Here is a 17,914-nt window from a genome sequence, read left to right as displayed (position 1 = left end):
ACGCTTGCGACGGTGTGCGACACCTTGGTGATGCGGTAGCAATTGCCGAATGGCAACAGAGTAACCACGTCGGTGATCCACTGCCTAGCGGTGCTTGTCCGATTGCAACACAACTTACTGCAGCGATCGCGCCGATTCTCTGCCTGCGAGGTATTTACAGCACGCTTTGTGAGGTACCAAATGACTCGCATTTCTTCTACGACTGATGCAGAGGTGTAGCGTCGCGGTAGTTGCATGTATTACCTGTATGCATTTTAAAAGGGCTTTCAAATCACGCGCCAGAACTTGTACGTCTGTACCATGACCTCCTTTCGTACGATACATACAACGCTTTGTCAAACTCGAACGCCCTACACGGTGAGGTGTGACATGTTCGCAGTATACATGGGACAAAAGTATTCTGCCAAACTTTGAGCTCGAAGGCTGTGAAACACGCGGTGTGTCGGTGACGCCGTTTTTACACGTTGCATCGACGAATCGCGCAAGCGCACGTAGTGGACGCCTTGAACTTCAAAGGCGCCACCGGCGGACGTCGTCAGCGAACGACGTTTCCGTTCGCAAGCTGCTGTTGTACAGCGCATCGGCACGCATCCATGCGATGCTGTTGTTAGCCTGATGCTAATCGCAGCTTTTATTGCAAGGCTTTTTAATTTCCAGTTTACCCGTACTTGGAAAGTGGCGCTCCATTAGCGAGCATCTCTTTGATGAGCGTGCCTTCTATCGGAGCTCAAGGTGCCGCCAACGTAGCAGTGACGGTTGTGCGCGAGCAGACGAAATCGAACGTGTTTGATTTCAGGGGGCCGCTGTCACAACCTATGGGGAACCCCGTCAAGCTTTTCTTCTATGCTGGAGGCATATTCCTGACCTACTTCTACTACGGGGTTTTACACGAAGAGATGTAAGTCTATGTTTACCCTGTTACCATCGTTTTTTCACACGTGTCGTTTGATTCTTCAGGATCGGGCACCATTCATTGTCGGCATATGCCACAACGTAGGTGCCGAAAACGCTCGTTAATTTGGGCTATTGTTCCTGCTCTTGTAATGAGCTTGCTAACGCTACTCGCGCTGTTTGAGCGATCTCGTTGATGTTCACTTGCGAGATGTGAGCGTGTGGAACTTTGACAGTATCTCGCGGTGCGATGGTTGTTCGCACCATTCATTCGTGTGTGTGTTTGCGTTTTTCTTACTCTTGTAGAACCAGGACCAAGTATGGGCCCAAGAAAGAAATGTTTGTTCATGCGCAGTCGCTGCTTTTGTTTTCGTGCGTCATGAATGTCCTCTTTGCAAAACTGAGTGAGTTTTTGTGGTTTTGATTGTTCGTATTGCGATCATCATAGTGATTAGCCTGCCACATGCGCATTGATCAAGGCCGAATATGAAATGATATGATGCTGGCATTTAACACATCGTAAAAATTAGTTAATTAAATACTTGAACGTTAATTGCCGCCTGCAGCTGATGTTTTACTGCCCGCTTTTTCTGTGTTATCTCGCTAGAGATATGAAAAAAAAGAAAAAAAGCGTTGAACGTATATTTGATATAGTCAGAAAAGAAAATTTAGATAATACTGATAATAAATGACACACTTAGTATGTAAAATGTTAATGCACGTGTTTTGTTGTGAGAGTAGAACTCCTCAGAGCATGTTTTCTTGATTCACCAATCCTTTTTGTTTTGTTTACCTTATCTACATATGCTTGCAGTTGAATCAAGTACATGTCTTCTGCATGCAATAAGAATGAATTAAGTACATGTCTGCATGCATAAATAAGGAATAAAACTGAGTGAAATTTCTTACTTGTTTCTTTTGTTACCAGGCTCTTGCTGCTACTTGTGTTGACTTGGACAACGTGCTTGTTTGCTTTATTTTCTAGTGTTATCCACTTTTCTTAAGCAAGGAGTCGATACAACAAGGAGATCCTACTACATCATATCATCTTTCACTTACTTAGGCGCCATGCTTGCGAGCACAATATGCTTGCAGTTTGTGAATTACACCACACAGGTAAGTAAGTTAATTCAGCTTTTTTACATGATGAGTTGGGCAGTACTGACTTTTGTGCCTAAGTATGGTGTGAATTAACCAAGGTTTTACTACAATCATGTGTGTTGGGAAGGCAATGTAATTTGTCTGTGAATATGACCTCGTTCGCTTCTCAAAGCTTTATGAAATCGCAATGATTATTTTGACCTATTCTTTGCAGTGTAGAGGGATCTAGGCCAGCATGATATATTTCAATTCATAACAGTCTGGTATACTTGTTCATCTTTAGAAGCACCAAAGGCTGACGGTTCATATTTACGTGCGAGAAGGAAAAAAAACGCGAAACTCGGGGCGAAGATGCAGGAGAGGTACATTTATTCATTAACAGTTGCCGGTCTTACAACCACTTTATTGATGCATCATGTATATTCAAACACCTTATTCTGCACATGCGCACAACCTGTTCATCTTGAACTGCTTCCTGTAGGCTGATTGATATCAGGAATGACTCTGAATGTTGTAGGCATAAGAGAATGGGAATAGTATTATGCTGTGGAACACTGTGCAATTAAATTCTGTTTGCCTTCGTTACTTGGCTCATAACTTAAAAGAAGCTGACATGCCAGTCTGTGTAGAAAACTGAGAGGACAAGGCGTGTATGAGAGGAGGCTGTGCATGCAATCCTGATTCCCACACTTATATGTGAGATGATGGAAAAAAAAAATTCGTGTCTTTCTCTGTCATGAAGATGGCCTCGGTTAAGCATATTTAGGATGGCTGATTTCTGTGACACATTGAAACAGAGCAAAACACAATGCCTGAGATACTATATAACACTAGCCAAGTGTGACAAATTGCAGTGCATCTTGGTGCTCAATACAAAATCCATGATTGCCGTATATTGGCCATTTGAATAATACATGCTTCATTGTCATAGTTTAGAGTGCCCCACTTGTTACTGTAGGGGTCGGTGGGGCTCCCCGTGTAATACAGGTTACTGTTTTAGAATGAAGTACGTTGGTAGTGTGACATGTTTTACCAAAGAGGAGGTAGCCATCAAATTTTCTGTACCACTTTGGGACGTAATCTTTGTGAAGCTGCAGACTTCAGATGTGATCCTTTGCTTGAGATTCAAGCTGACCACAAGAGTATTCGGAACCCAACATAGCCGTATCATGTTATCTTCACTGCAAGAAAATGTTCTGTCGTAGTAAACCAGTTCAAAAATGAAAGGATTGCCCAAGTCTGCCATTTTCTTTATTTTTCTTATATCTCAACAATATGTATATTATTATAAATCGTAGGTAGGGGTGCACGAATAGTAAATTTTAGAATCGAATCAAATGTAAGTATTATAGTCATGCCATGAGTTGAGTTTTTATGTAGTAAGGAAACTATTTCGAAACAGCCCTGGAATTTCACTTTTCATTTGAAACAGAAATTCACAAGCTTTATCAAAGAAGCATTTTGGTTACCTTTAGCAAAAAAAAAAAAAATACCACAACCTTAAACTGACGTAACTTTGCAAACAGCAGTGACTACAATGTTGAACCAAACTGCACAGATACAGCTAAATATGTAACAAAACATATATAGAGTAGTTATCGCAAATTGGGCCTTTGCACCCAAGCAGCAGCATTGAACACTGTACCAGCAAGAACAATTAGCATGAATGTGACACTTGCGTTTGCTGTATTCGTGTAATTATGTATAAATGTGGCTCTTCTGAAGCTGAATGCAGCCATATTCTTGAGCTTTAGTTATTAAAAGATGAAGACAAGAACAGTCTGATGCAGTGCAGCTGCAGCATAGTAAAAAATTTACCTAATGAAGCCTAACAGATTAAGACAAACACATCAATGAAATCACTGGAAGTAGTGCATGAGTGCTTGTTTTCTATGAAAATGAAAAAAAGTTTAAGTAAGCCACCTATGTAGATAACATTATCCCATGAGATAAATAGCACTGGCTACTTGTAACTTACCGAGAACATTGCCAGTAAACTGTGAGGACTGCTTGGTGCCAAGGCCACTGAGCAGAATATGGAAAAAAAAACTCTTTCATCCACTATACAATATAGCGTTGATATCCCTATAAAAACTTGGTCATCATAGTTATATTTTGGTAATCGAATGTTTAGAAAAAAGAAATGGTTTCTTGCTGTTTCAGTACTTCATTCCTTTGGGGTTTTCGCATTTGTGCTGATTGTTGGAGAAATATTCGGTATTCGATTGTTTGCTCACACTTTATCATAGGTGTGTGCGGAGTCCCCTTTTCTAGTGTACTCGTGTTTAAGAACCTCAGGTGGTCGAAATTTCTGGAGCCCTCCACTACAGTGTTTCTTATATTTATATGGTGGTTTTGGGACGTTAAACCCCAACAATCATCAGTGTGCCCACTTCCAGTGCAACAGCCATTTCAACACGCAGATTTTACTGCAGTTGCAATGGGACCTCACAAGAGAGCTTTCTCAAGCTAGTTACGCAAGAAGCATTTCCTGAAGAAAAACTAGAATGTTTATTTCCCCCTCGTGGTATCATGCGCGCATTTTATTTAAAATATTTTAAGAGGGGATGGATAGCACCAACAAGTGTACAAATACTACTGCACATTTCTCTGTTATTTTCAAAGCAAACTTTACAAAACTTTGCAAGTTTTTTGAATGGGGATATTGCTATAGGTTTGTCACTTTGGCAAGAAAATACAAAGCCCTTCAAAAATTAATAAATAAAGGAATTGTCTGTTTTTTGTTTTTGAAGGAACATTTATGAAAAAAGATTTTTTATGTAAAATGGTGAAATCTCCTCTGATTACTACATTTGCCCAGGGCATCCTTTTGAACCAAAATACCAATTGTAGACATGACCATTTTTTAATTGAAAATGTAAATGTTTAAAGACTAGAATTATGGGACTGTTTCCTTGATGAAAAATTTCGGTAAAAAATGCAACTCTTGTGGCAACAACATTATTTTGCTTCAGGAAGTGTGCATGGTATTAATAAAAAAAAAAGTAACAAAAGTTAGCATTTGATAGCTTAAACGGTTACAGATAAAATGTTTCTTTTCTGATGAAAAGTAGTGTTAGGAAAAAGCATCATTTAATATTCAAGGTGCCACAGTGCAGACATAGCATCAGGCGTGTTTGAGGCTTGTTTTTAAATGCTTTCCACTGAAAGCAAGGACTCGCCACTTTGTGGAAGCAGTTGTCCGTTATGCTGAAATATTGTGTCATGAAAATTGAAAAATTGCCTATTCAGTCCTCTTTGCCTTTCATCCCCCCCTTAAGGCCTCTTTACCGTCATTTCGACTGAGATATGGGAGCTTTCATGTGCTGTTTGCAAAATAATGTTATACAACCGAATTCACACCCCTGCTCTGCTTGCATAACCTGGGGAGTCTATGCTCCCTAGGTGTTAACATCCCCCCCCTCCCACAAGTATTTATGCCTTGCACGTGCATACTTGCATGCACACATACAAATTCACAAATATACGTAGAGGTTAATTAAACACACCACCCTCCTTCCCCCCCAAAAATTTTCAGGCTATGCCTATGGCTTTTTCAGTGTGCACGGCTGTGCTGTAATTACTACAAAGTTGTTCTTTCATTTGTAGTTGATTAAGTAGTTGTCAATCGCAATCATGGCAGTTCCCCCTTTTATTTCTTTCAGGTGGTAGGAAAATCCTGCAAACCCATCCCGGTGATGGTTCTGGGTGTGCTAATTGGGGGCAAGCGGTACGCCCTGTCCAAGTACCTCTCCATTCTGGTGGTTGTGCTGGGTGTGGCACTGTTCATCTATAAGGACGGCAAGGCCGCGGCCAAGACATCCTCCCAAGGCTCTATGGGAAAAGGAGAGCTGTTGCTGGTGTGTAGCGCGGAGCCTCGTTGACTTCGTGACATGACGCCGTCACTCGTGGTGCTAGTTGAAGAGACATCGTAGAGAAGAGAAATTTTTTGCACCTTAGTAAATTACTCGTTCACAGTACCAAAATCGCCATGCTTGCTACAAGTAGGTGTTTGGCACTCTAGAGGATGCCCAGAAAAATAATGAAGGTGGTGACTCACTTTGAAATTTCCGCACCAATTACCATGATGTCACAGACTGTGACGCTGGTCATTAGGGTGTACGTCATTCTTAATCGGTAAAAGTGAATTACACTGTCCTCAGGGGAAGGCCAGAGACTTAATGATGTCACAGACTGTGACGCTGGTCATTAGGGTGTACGTCATTCTTAATCGGTAAAAGTGAATTACACTGTCCTCAGGGGAAGGCCAGAGACTTAATGTACCAAGATTCGAGAAATTTCATTGAGCCAGTATTGACAAAATACAAAAAGTTCACTTTAAAATACATAACGTTATGTGTGAGGACTTAGGCACAAAATATGGCAGTGAAACTTTTACCTTTACTTCTTTTAGATAATAGACATACAATAGTGAAAATTTCTTCATTAAAGTTTTATGAGTAGAACTCATCAACCTAAACCAATTCATTGTTTCACAATAGTGTCCCTCTAAGTGGACACTGAATGGAAAATGATTTCAAATATTAGCAAATTTACTCAATCACCCTTGCACAAGACTCAACACCCTGCTCTTTCTATGAAAGGAATGGTTGGCCAGAAAGGACGGGTGGTGCTGAAGTCCAAGTGAAACTTATGCTGAGCTCAGTTTTAAAAGGATGGTTGGGCACATTTTGATGGTGGAGGTGATAGGAATGTCATAGACTCTCCTGGTTCCTGTTGTTACGGTAAGGCGTTGTGTTGCACTTTGCCAAAAGAAACTGAAAGCATTGCAGCAATTCTGTCAGCTGAGCAAATGGCTCTTGGATTATTTAATGTATTGCAATTTAGCTGTGGTGCTACTTATTCACTTATCTGTCTCATTCTGTGCTGCTTACTGAAAGTTAATTAAAGAAATGGCCTCAGGAAAAGGGAAGCACATCTGTCACATCATGTCAATACCCCAAGTAACCATTGATATCCGGTAGGCATATGACAGGACCTACATTTTGAATATTCCGGACATCTATCAGATGTCCATGAATGTACACTGTACGTCCGATGGACTTACATCAGATGTACAAAGGTAATAAGTTTGTACACTTGTTCGACATTCTTCTAGGACAGCCAACATGGACATTGACAGGCCCTTCAGAAGATATACATACATAATTTTTGTGTGTGTATAGCTAGTGCATATTCAAGAAAAACCATATATATGTGAACAACATACCCACACAGCCCACTCGGAAGCTCGTCTTTTTTCTGCAGGAGCTTTTCTACTGTAAAAGAATTCTAAAAAAAAAAAAGAGAGTCTAAGCGGGCTTTTAAGAGCAAGCGAACCTTTATCATCAACATATATCAAGGCTAATAAGCACATAACCCACAGTCCACAGCCGCAATATTGACAGTGTGTACGTAGTCTTATAAGATTTTAGTGTTCAATGTCCTTCCGCCTTCAAGTGCGGTGACTTCTTAGGCAGCAGTGATTGCTTCTTTGCAGGTTTATTAAATTAGTAACAACAATTCCAACGTGTGCTTCCTTATCACAATGTTATTCTAGTAACCGCAATACGTACATACAGACAAGAACAGGAGAAAAACTAATGGGTGTAGCACATGCTTCTAAAGAAGGTGCACAGGCACTGACCACCTGCTCGTCTTAGATTGGTTAGTAGCAAGGAATATGCGAGCAAATCAAAAACTGGAAACATGCCACGTATTAGTAGGCTTATACAAATGACGGACGATAGTTATTGTATGATGATAACAGACAAATGTTCCACATGAGACATAAAGAACATAAAGATAAGGCCAGGTGCTACATAAATGTAGCACGTGGCCTTATCTGTGTCATCCGAGTAAGCAGGGGTTGCTGCTGCTTGCCGCGGTAATTCCTGCTGAAAACAGTGGTGGGCTTGTGCCACGTTTTAATGTTTCTTGTAGAAAAGTGGTCCTTCGTAAGTTCACATGTTGCTGTTGATGTCCACATTGGCGCACTTAAAAAAAAAGGTTTGCCTTCTGCCACTCGGAGCCTTGGAGACCGCCTCAGCGCACATACATGCGACGCGACACGAACAACTTACTTTCTCGTGCTCCTTTCCTCAGTGCGCACCGCTGGTCAAGCAGGTTTCAGGACAATAGGCACAATGGCACGCATTTTTTTCAACACATCTAGAGACATGGCTAGCATGACGTCTACGTTCGAGGAATCTGAGCAACTACGGTGCGCCACTTCTAGAGAAGTGTCGAGGCTGGCGCATGAAAGTTTGCCTACATGACGACTGCTATGACCCGCTCGATCCACATTTTTGTCAGTTCACATGTGATAATAATAACACTAAATACGATACACATATTGAATCAACCAGATTGTTTTGCCTCAGGAAGCAATCCTGGAATCAAATGCGTGTGCCGAAATTTGAATGAACTTAAGGGGCATTTTTAATGAAATTTTACAAGATTGCCATCCGGGATTCTACAGGTCTATACATGTTTTTTTTACATTCTAATTTTATAATAATTGATGAGCAAATGCACATATCCTTGGCTTGTCCTTATATAAACAGCCAGTCAATGTTCAAAATTTAATGTCCATTCGGACATCCATTGCAGACGTCCAGAAAACAGCCACCTGGGACATGGATATTCACAGTATGTCCATTGGCTGTCCGTATTGGATATCCATACGGCCAGACGTTTCTATTCATAATGGACAGCCAGCAGATATCCGTGGTTACTTGGGACCTCTCAATTGTGTGCAAATAGGATGTAAACTCCTGTCCTTCTGTCTTTTTGTATGTTTTTGACCCTTAAACCACTGTAGATTGACTTCTGAACCTTGTACTCAGATTTGGGTGCACGTTAAAGAACCCCAGGTGGTCGAAATTTCTGGAGCCCTCCACTACGGCGTCTCTCATAATCAAATAGTGGTTTTGGGACGTTAAACCCCACAAATCAATCAATCAATCAAAGACTTCTGAACCTTTGTAGACTCCAGAAGTTCCTGCATGTTTTTATGTCACTAACGTTTATATTTGTCTATGCATAAAGCACTGTGTTCTGGGCACTTGTGTTAAAAATGTGATTAGCATGCCTTGCACAACCACATTTTTTTGTATCTTGCAGCTTGTTTCTCTGGCATTAGATGGCCTGACAGGAGCAGTGCAGGAACGTATGAAGTCTGAGCACCAGACAAAGTCAGGTCACATGATGGTCATGACCAATTTGTGGTCAGTTGTTTACCTTGTCATAGGTAAGCTTAACTGCTTTTGTCTTACCAGCATTATCGAACAATGATGACTTGTACAGCCTGTACTCCTCATACTTGGGGTAATGGAGTGGCGTACTTGCAGGTTGCAATTTTTATAAAAGTTCAAAGTACTAAATGCTCTTTTAAAAATGCTACATGAAATATTATGAGGCAGTGTGCATAGAAATAACTTTCAAGAAAGACTGTAAATGCAAAACTTTAGCTAAGTTGTCTGAGTAAGTTCACTCATTGTTTAATTGCTTATGTACAACTGTGCTATAGTTGAATACTATAGCGTAGTTCAGTACAAGAAGAACCCGGCACTTGCCTGCGGTAGTAGTCCACTGACTTCGCAACTGAAGAAATGTGCAGTCTGGCTCGTGTACTCGGCATTGTTCTCTGAAGACGGGGTCACCGGCTCTGCGGCTCATGACATGTCTAATGTGCACTTCTATTGGTGCGGGCTTTTGTGCATCCACCTCTGAGAAGGAAATTTCACGGACTTTAAATGTTGTACCAGCCTGTTCACACTCTCCATCCAGTCACAGAATTCAAATGAGGTTTATGGAGGAGGCAAGTTCAGAACTGTGTAAATATTCATGCTGTGCTTAACCAGTGGACACATAAAAATTTGTTCTTCCAGTAGTTAGGTTGGGGCAAGTAAACGATGTCCACTCGGTAGAGAGTGCCTGACTGTCACAAACGACTCCGATTTTCGGATCATCCTTGGGCCCCATCTTCCAAGGAAAGGCGCTTTTGTGTTGGGAGGATGACATCCGGCGACTAACGACCCAGCGTGGCGCCGGCTCATCTTCCCCGCACCTGTACCGAAAGGGGCACGGGTGGTCTAAAAAAAAAAAAAAACAGGGAAATTACCTCCCAATGGGACGGGAGCATGTGTACGCCCCTGAAAAAGTTAGGACTGCATCGGAATAGGCAGTTGACGTACAGACAGCAACAAGTGCGGTTGTCGGTGTTGCGAGTCTCGCGTAGGCGGCGAGCATAGAGTGACCCGTGCAATGTATTGAGACGGCTGCAATTCCGGGCACCCTCGTCGTCTACCAAGCCGGCGAGATCTTCAGCGGCACCCGTCAACTCCCCTACGTGCACCAAGAGCTGGCCTGGCCCGTATGGAACTTTTTATTGTAGATTTTTTTAAAATCGTTAATTTATTATAACCAGCCTTTTTTTAATATTTGTACACTTGTGTGCGCTGGGTCGCACGTAGAAATTCAAAAGCGCGACCGTAGTCTTCTTCATGTAATTTTTCTTGTATCTCCTTTGATTCATGTCATTAGTTTGTTAACATTCCGCGTATTTGTCTTTGTTTGTACCTCTTGTGGTGTTCTTTCAGAACATAGTTTGTTACATAGCTGTTCTTACCATCGCGCATCAGTGTTATTCCTCCTCTACTATTTTTGTAATCTCCTGCCTTTGCCCTTGTTTCAATTAAATGCTTGTTCGTTTTGTATAAAATCTCCGTGTCTGCTCTATGAGTGCGTCGGTTGGGCCCACACATCAACACACGTGCAACCCCGCATGGGTCGACTGACCCGCAAATAAATTTGAAATGTGCTACTTTGAGGCCTTTCAGGTGTCGCAGGCCGAAGCGTAAAGTGGAAGCCTGCGAGTCTGCCGCACGTCGATGTTGGATCGGCGGGGCCTCACCCGAAGTGTGTGACATTATCTGGCGTCCGCGATAGGACTGGCCGACCGCGTGGTGATGTCTGGGAGGCTGACGTAACTCTGAGCGTGCAGTATGTAGATGTCCCTCTATTGTTTTGTGGCTGGACAACTGTTTTTAACAATGGACGGCACGGAGATTGATAAGCTTATTGAACAGGGCAGGGGTTTGGCTTTGTAGGCAAGGAGTTATATAATGTCGTCAAAAAAGAACAATGCAGACTTAAAGAGGAGTGCTGTCACACACTTCAGGTGAAGCCCCGCCAATCCAACATCGACGTGAGGCAGACTCGCAGGCTTCCACTTTATGCTTCGGCCTGCGACGCCTGAAAGGCCTCAGAGTGGCACATTTCAAATTTATTTGCAGGTCTGTCGACCCGTGCGGGGTTGCACGTGTGGTGATGTGTGGGTCCGACCGATGCACTCATAGAGCAGACACGGAGATTTTATACAAAACGAACAAGCATTTAATTGAAACAAGGGCAAAGGCAGGAGATTACAAAAATAGTAGAGGAGGAATAACACTGATGCGCGATGGAAAGAACAGCTGTGTAACAAACTATGTTCTAAAAGAAAACCACAAGAGGTACAAACAGAGACAAGTACGCGGAATGTTAACAAACTAATGACATGAATCGAAGGAGATACAAAAAAAATTACAAGAAGATTAGGGTCACGCTTTTGAATTTCTACGTGCGATGCAGCGCACACAAGTATACAAATATTAAAAAAAAGCTGGTTATAATAAATTACCGATGTAAAAAAAGTCACAATAAATAGTTCCATACGGACCAGGCCAGCTCTTGGTGCACGTAGGGGAGTTGACGGGTGCCGCTGAAGATCTCGCCGGCTTGGTAGATGACGAGGATGCCCAGAATTGCAGCCGTCTCAATACGTTGCGTGGGTCACTCCATGCTCGCCGCCTATGCGAAACTCGCGACACCGACGACCGCACTTGTTGCTGTCTGTATGTCAAGTGCCTATTCCGATGTAGTCCTAACTTTTTCAGGGGCGTACGCATGCTCCTGTCTCATCGGGAGGTAATTTCCCCCTTTTTTTTTTAGACCACCCGTGCCCCTTTTGGTACAGGTGCAGGGAAGACGAGCCAGCGCCACGCTGGGTCGTTAGCCGCCGAATGTCATCCTCCCAACATTAAAGCGCCCTTCCTTGGAAGATGGGGCCCAAGGATGATCCGAAAATTGGAGTCGTTTGTTACACTGACCAAAAGGGGAGATAATGAAAAGCAGCTTCGCAGATGGGTCACTAAACCGTTCGCTCCTGCACGCGCCTTTGTTGCCAAATCTTGTGAGCTTTTGTTTCCCGCACCTTGCCCTGGTGAGTCGCCCGCACGGCGGAAGCATTCTCATGGGACACCAGTCTGAAGTGGTCCCTGTTGCTACACCTTTCCCGACAGGATAATGTGGGGGTTTGCTTTCGCAGTAAGTGTGGACAGGTGGCAGCATCTTGTGTACAAACAAAGGCTTGTTGTTGCATGAAAGTACTTTGAAAAAATGACGGATTTCTTCTTTAGCTGATTTCCTGAAGGATTAGGGCAGCAAAGTATGGGAACGCAGAGGCGAAGACACACTTCTGAGGAAAGGAGAGTTGTTTGCTTCATTGGTGGAGCATCAAGATGGGTTTCATTCCATGAGGCGGTCTCAGATGTGACGAGAGATTTTCAACGGAGAGAAATGGAGGAGAGGGGAGCTTAGTGCTCGAGAAGAAGATCAGGAAGGGTGAACAGAGGTCGTGCTTGGTGCCGACTCTGATCGAGGGATGGAATACTACATCGAGAAGTTGGTGTCGACGTGTGCAGTATACTAAGGGCTCGGCAAGTAAGGCCTGCATGGATACAGCTCAGTTCTTGCACTGCGATTGGTTTGGAGGCCGCCCTGGCCTTTGCTTGTAAATAGGTGTCGCTGTGTAAATAAACTGAAGTTTGCCTGGAACATAGCAACCGGGCCTGTCTACATGTCGTCGTGATCATCCAAACCATCATGATTACCTCCATCACCCAATCTTAACTCCAGTGTTTGTCTGTTTTTAGCATGCATGGAGCGAGTGAAAGTAACTGATACATTTGATTAGGGTGCCATATGGTGGGTTGATGTGCTTTCTGTTCTGGATGAAGGCAGCCCACAGCGTTTAGCCTCTCTCGTCTTTGTTTCAGCTCAACTATTTACATGGGAGATCTTGGACTTCATACATTTTATTCAGAAGTACCCATCACTCATTACAAACATTTTACTCTTTTCCATCACGGGGGCTCTAGGACAGGTAAGTGAAGTTTGATCTTGTGTCATAAAAAAGTCTGGTTTGCATAAAACTCATTTGCATAAACTGTGTTGTAATGGGCCCAAATAAACTATGTTTATACATAATAAAAAACTCGTAAATAGGGGATGTTCTGGAACACATGTTTTGACAAGTGGACTTGTCTTCTTTAAGGCTGCGGCAGATTTCTGTAGTGTGTGCGTTAAGCGAAACCAAGCGAAATCTAACCCCCACATTCACAGTTGCCTTCCTCCCCTCTTTTGTTTGGATTGTACGAGAGGGTATGAAGCATATATGCACAAGCGCTAACGAAAGCAGCAGCAACCTTGGAGAAAAGTTCGCTTGTCGAAACTCTTTCTCCAGCACACCCTGTTCACACATTTTTTACCACAAGCATGTATCTTCTCTCTATATCTTGTTTTCTTCTGGATAAAAAAAAAAAAGGTGGGCATTTGTGGATCTACTGATGCATATTAAAATGTAGGAGTATATAGTTCGAAATTCTGCTTCACTGGCAAGCCACACAAATAGATTTTTAACTCCGACAAAACGTAAATATCACTGATAATATAAGATGCCCACTGTAGTGGTTAAGTGGCCAAGCTATTGTGATGCTAAGTTTGAGGTTATGGTTTCACTTACCGGCTACTGAAGCATAGTTCTGATAAGCCGAAATTTCGAAAGCATTCAGCGTATCTAGATGTAGGTACATATATACCCTTCAGGCGTAAATTATGATTCACTGCCTGCATGTTCGTCAAATTTGCATGACTTGATTTTAAGGCACTTGGTATTATATTCTAAAAAAGAAAATGAAGAAAGGCATTGTTTTTTTTTGTGAGTTTTAGTAGTTAGTAACAATTAGCATGAAATTAAGTACCTAATTATAGTGCAATCACTCAAGTACTATTTTTGCATTAGAGAGCTACATTAGGCCCAAAAGGCATTCAGTTTGTTTTTTTATGCTGCAATTAGTTTTCAGCACAGAACAAAATAAACTCTTAACGTTGATACTGGAACGCGCCATGTCGAACGATTATCGAACATGGTATTTTCTCCTTCAAAGTAACCTTGTGAAGCAATGTGGCGCAGAATACAGTTAAATTACTGTTATTTGTCCAATGCAGGAAGCCTCCACAAAAGTACGTACCAAGTTTCAAGCTATTTGAGGAAACACGCAGCGCACGAGGCGCCTCCGAAGTTGATGTGTACAATTGTACACACCACCATATTGAAGAACCCAAAGGGGTCAGGAATTGCCCAGAGTTCCCCATTACAGGGCTCATAATCAAATCGTGGTTTCATGCTGCATACTCGTGGGCTAATATAAGCTTGCTGATTTATATCACTTAAGTTCACTGCTGTGCAGTCTTATTTTTTTGTTTGTAAGAGGCGGCTTACTTAATTGATAAAAAAAGAGTGTAATGCCACCACCTGAAATGTGTCGCAAAACAAAATGCAGTAGAATCTCTTGATGAAAAAGACGCACCGGGGAGCAATTCCCGACTTTTAATGAGGTGTCTTATAAGCAGGGCACCATATATGCATTTTTATTATCTTCTGTTTCCATGCAGGCATACTAGTGTCTCTTATACCCATTTGTCTGTTACTTCAGTGTCTTATAAAGAGGTTGGACTTATAAAGAGAAGGAACACACATGCGGGCATGTATGTGATAGAGATTGAGAGTAAGGAGTGGTAGAGAGAGAGAAATACACACATGCATGCATGCACACACACAGAGAGCCTTGTTTATCTCGGTTTTGCTGTCTGTAAACAAAATATCTGCTAACAGGCTGAGAAGTTTAAGGAATTCCATCACAAAATTTTGCGACTGACATAGCTTATGGGATAGATTCTCGTGAAAATGCGTATGCCTGCAGTATATCAACAGGGAATGCAAAATATGAACAGTGAGCTAGGAAGGTATTGTAAATTAGTTTTGGAGTTTGCGTGAGCGATCGACTCCTTCGCGGTATTGACACCCTTTAAGGTGACCCTTGGTTACCCCCTACTTACCTTATGTGACCATTCTGCAACAAGTTATGATGATGCTGTAGCCGCCATTTATCTTTTGCCGCATTTGCACCAGCAGTCTATTTACTCGGCAACTGCTCGCGAGCCCCTGGCCATGGTGCACGTTGAAAGTTTTGTGTTTAGCAACACTGCTATTTCGTTTCTTGTTCATAAGGATGCGGACTGTGCAGAGGTGCGTCACAGTTCTGAGTGCTGACATAGTTGAATGTTGCACTTGCTAGGTGGTGATAGTTGCACTCAGCAGCTCGTTGTTTTTAGAGCTCTCCAAGTCAGAATCGAGACTGGTTAGTGGTAATGAGGAGCTTGTAATTAATTATCTGTTGGGCACTGCAGCAAACGATGTGCCGTGTCATCTGGTCTTCTGCAACGCATTGCAACAAAAAAAATGTGAGGCCAAAATTTCTGCTTCGGTAGCCCTTCTGTAACGTTTTTCGGCCTCTACGGTTTTTGTGATAAATAAATGTCGTAGTGTTCGAGTACTACCGTACGTAAGCCAAAAGTTATGTTCTTGCTTTCAGACTTTGATCTTCCGAACAGTGAGTGAATTTGGGCCACTGCCTTGCTCAGTTGTCACGACGACAAGAAAATTCTTTACAGTTCTTGGATCTGTGATAATATTTAACAATCCTCTTGGCACACGACAATGGATCGGCGTTGTACTCGTTTTTTCAGGTGGGTATTGAGTTGCTGATGTAGTGGAAAAGTTCACTGATGTCGCACACACAGTCTTTGCATTTTAATACGAAACAGATTTGCTTGTCTCCTGGTGAAGCTGCTTTTTATTAATTCATGTGCACATGGGGCATATAAGTTTCATCATGTTGTGCCATGTTTTGGCAAACTAGTTTGTATTTCCTGTTGTTTGGTTGACGTAACTGTGCACAATAGAAATGTTTTACTAGTTGCACAAGAGCGTTTGTCGCAAGAGGTTAATAAGATTATGCCAGATAAGTTGGTTTACAAACTGCATAATTACAGTTCAACACCTCCACCACGCAGTGGCCAATATAACGAACGTTTTATGTTCTGGCTACATTGCAAATGCCATAATGCATAATCTTTGCAATGACGTTATCTATCTATGAAAGTATTATAAGCTCCTGAGCACTTAATTATCAAGATAATTAAATGTATTTGGCCATTTGATGTTTTTGAATAGCAAAATGCTTAGCCTTTTGACATGAAGGCTCCAGGTCGTACATGATTTCTTTCCCTTTCTTGTCAACCTCTTTCACCCCCTTGCGAAAGAAGATGAGGCCCGCTCTGAAAATAATGAACATTTCCATCACATTCGCTTTTTCTCAACAATGATACACAGGTGACACCAAGAGCTTTCTTTGTTGAAACTGACTGATGGATCGAAAAGAAATGTGTGGTCTTGAACAGATGTTATGTTTACACTCATCTAAATAATGACATGAACCTGCTCCACTTTTTTTTACTACAGTGTCTGTAGCAATGAGGCAAAAAGCTGTGGATAGGACGTTCATGAAATTAAGAGCCAAGAAAAGAATGGCAAAATTGATGCTCTAGACAGTCAGGAAGTGAAAGAGAACACAAATATAGCAGATCTAGGAGAAGAGGAAATACCTTAGGCATACACAGAGTTCACAAATGGATTTGCAGAATAGAGTGCAGTCGGAGATACACATTGATGTGGCTCGCGTTGGTTCATAGCCACAACTTAATCCATGTGTGGGTATTCTGGTGCAACTGAAGTGCTTGTCCTTATCTACACCAACAGAAGAAACAGAAAGGCGCTTCAATAATGCACAAACAGGCCTGACAAGCACAGCTGGAATGCTTGTCCTTATCTGCACAGACACAAGAAACAGGAACGAGCTACAATGGTTGGTGTGTGAACAGGCCAGACAAAGTTGCTGGCACATCACAACAGGTGCATGCGCCCATTGCACACCACAACCGGAAACGAGTTCCACCACAGTTTCTTTGGCACGGTCTATGAAGTGCCTCTCAGTACCCTTTTCATGCGAGAAATCTGGCAAAAAGCTCGGTGTGTTCATGACGCAGTGGGTCAGGTGCTGTCCTACGTCTACAAAGGTCAATCACTGGTCGATAGGACACACGTCTCGCTTCTTTGTCGTAAACTAATGGCCGTATATTGAAAATTGCTTCATGCTATCTTTAAGTATGTTAGTTGTATTTTCTGCAAGCATGCCCTTTGTTACCATGAGAAAAACATACATGAACCCACTCAGGGTTAAAGCTGCTTCTGTTTGCACTCATATCCTTGTCTAAATATGTACAGATTTAATGTTGAGTCTTGGAGTCATTGAATTTCTGGTGGCTTTTATAAAGTTACACAGTATGTCAAAATTTTTTTCTGAAGCAAGTTTGTTTTCTCTCTTTCAGGCCTGATAGCTGATGCCTACTTTAGCAAGAGTAGCAAAGCAAAGAAGTAAATGTTACAAAATGGCCACAACACAAGTTGCTCACCAAGTGAACACCCAAGGTCTTGACCATTTCATGGACTGTTTGTACATAGGAGCACACATATTTAATTGGGGAAAGCATGTCTTGTGGAATGTTTTTTTTTTTTTTTGCAGTTCCACAGCACGGAGTGTTATTTATGGTCTTAAAATAAAAACTATTCACAAACCTTATCTTTTGTTGTTCCAGCTCGGTATGAGCAACATTATGCTGGGTAATGCTAATTATA

The 17,914-nt window shown here is 42.2% G+C and overlaps 1 protein-coding gene and 1 long non-coding RNA gene across 4 annotated transcripts; one reads left to right on the top strand and one right to left on the bottom strand.

Annotated features, from left to right (window-relative positions):
- Nucleotides 1–12: 12 nt before the first annotated feature.
- On the top strand, nucleotides 13–17,858 carry meigo (Solute carrier family 35 member B1 homolog meigo). 3 transcript variants are annotated; one of them, XM_075892843.1, is made up of 9 exons: nucleotides 13–150; nucleotides 797–898; nucleotides 1,198–1,295; nucleotides 1,877–2,007; nucleotides 5,658–5,852; nucleotides 9,118–9,244; nucleotides 13,095–13,201; nucleotides 15,753–15,906; nucleotides 17,608–17,858. In XM_075892843.1, the coding sequence occupies exons 2-9, from the start codon at nucleotides 816–818 to the stop codon at nucleotides 17,655–17,657; spliced, it is 945 nt and encodes a 314-aa protein (XP_075748958.1). In that variant the 5' UTR covers nucleotides 13–150; nucleotides 797–815; the 3' UTR covers nucleotides 17,658–17,858. The 3 variants fall into 3 exon arrangements, with proteins under 3 accessions (XP_075748958.1, XP_075748957.1, XP_037278902.2); XM_075892842.1 differs by having other exon boundaries at nucleotides 41–173; XM_037423005.2 differs by lacking the exon at nucleotides 13–150 and having other exon boundaries at nucleotides 530–898.
- Nucleotides 5,627–7,286, bottom strand: LOC142814289 (uncharacterized). Its single transcript, XR_012894900.1, has 2 exons — nucleotides 7,223–7,286; nucleotides 5,627–5,906 (listed from the first exon to the last, which is right to left on the bottom strand). It is a non-coding gene; the product is annotated as an uncharacterized LOC142814289 (long non-coding RNA).
- Nucleotides 17,859–17,914: the final 56 nt, after the last annotated feature.

Source organism: Rhipicephalus microplus, chromosome 4, assembly GCF_043290135.1.
Source record: "Rhipicephalus microplus isolate Deutch F79 chromosome 4, USDA_Rmic, whole genome shotgun sequence".
Lineage (NCBI taxonomy): Eukaryota > Metazoa > Arthropoda > Arachnida > Ixodida > Ixodidae > Rhipicephalus > Rhipicephalus microplus.
The sequence above is the reverse complement of the archived record's forward strand: the minus strand, read 5'-3'. Positions and strand labels throughout refer to the sequence as shown.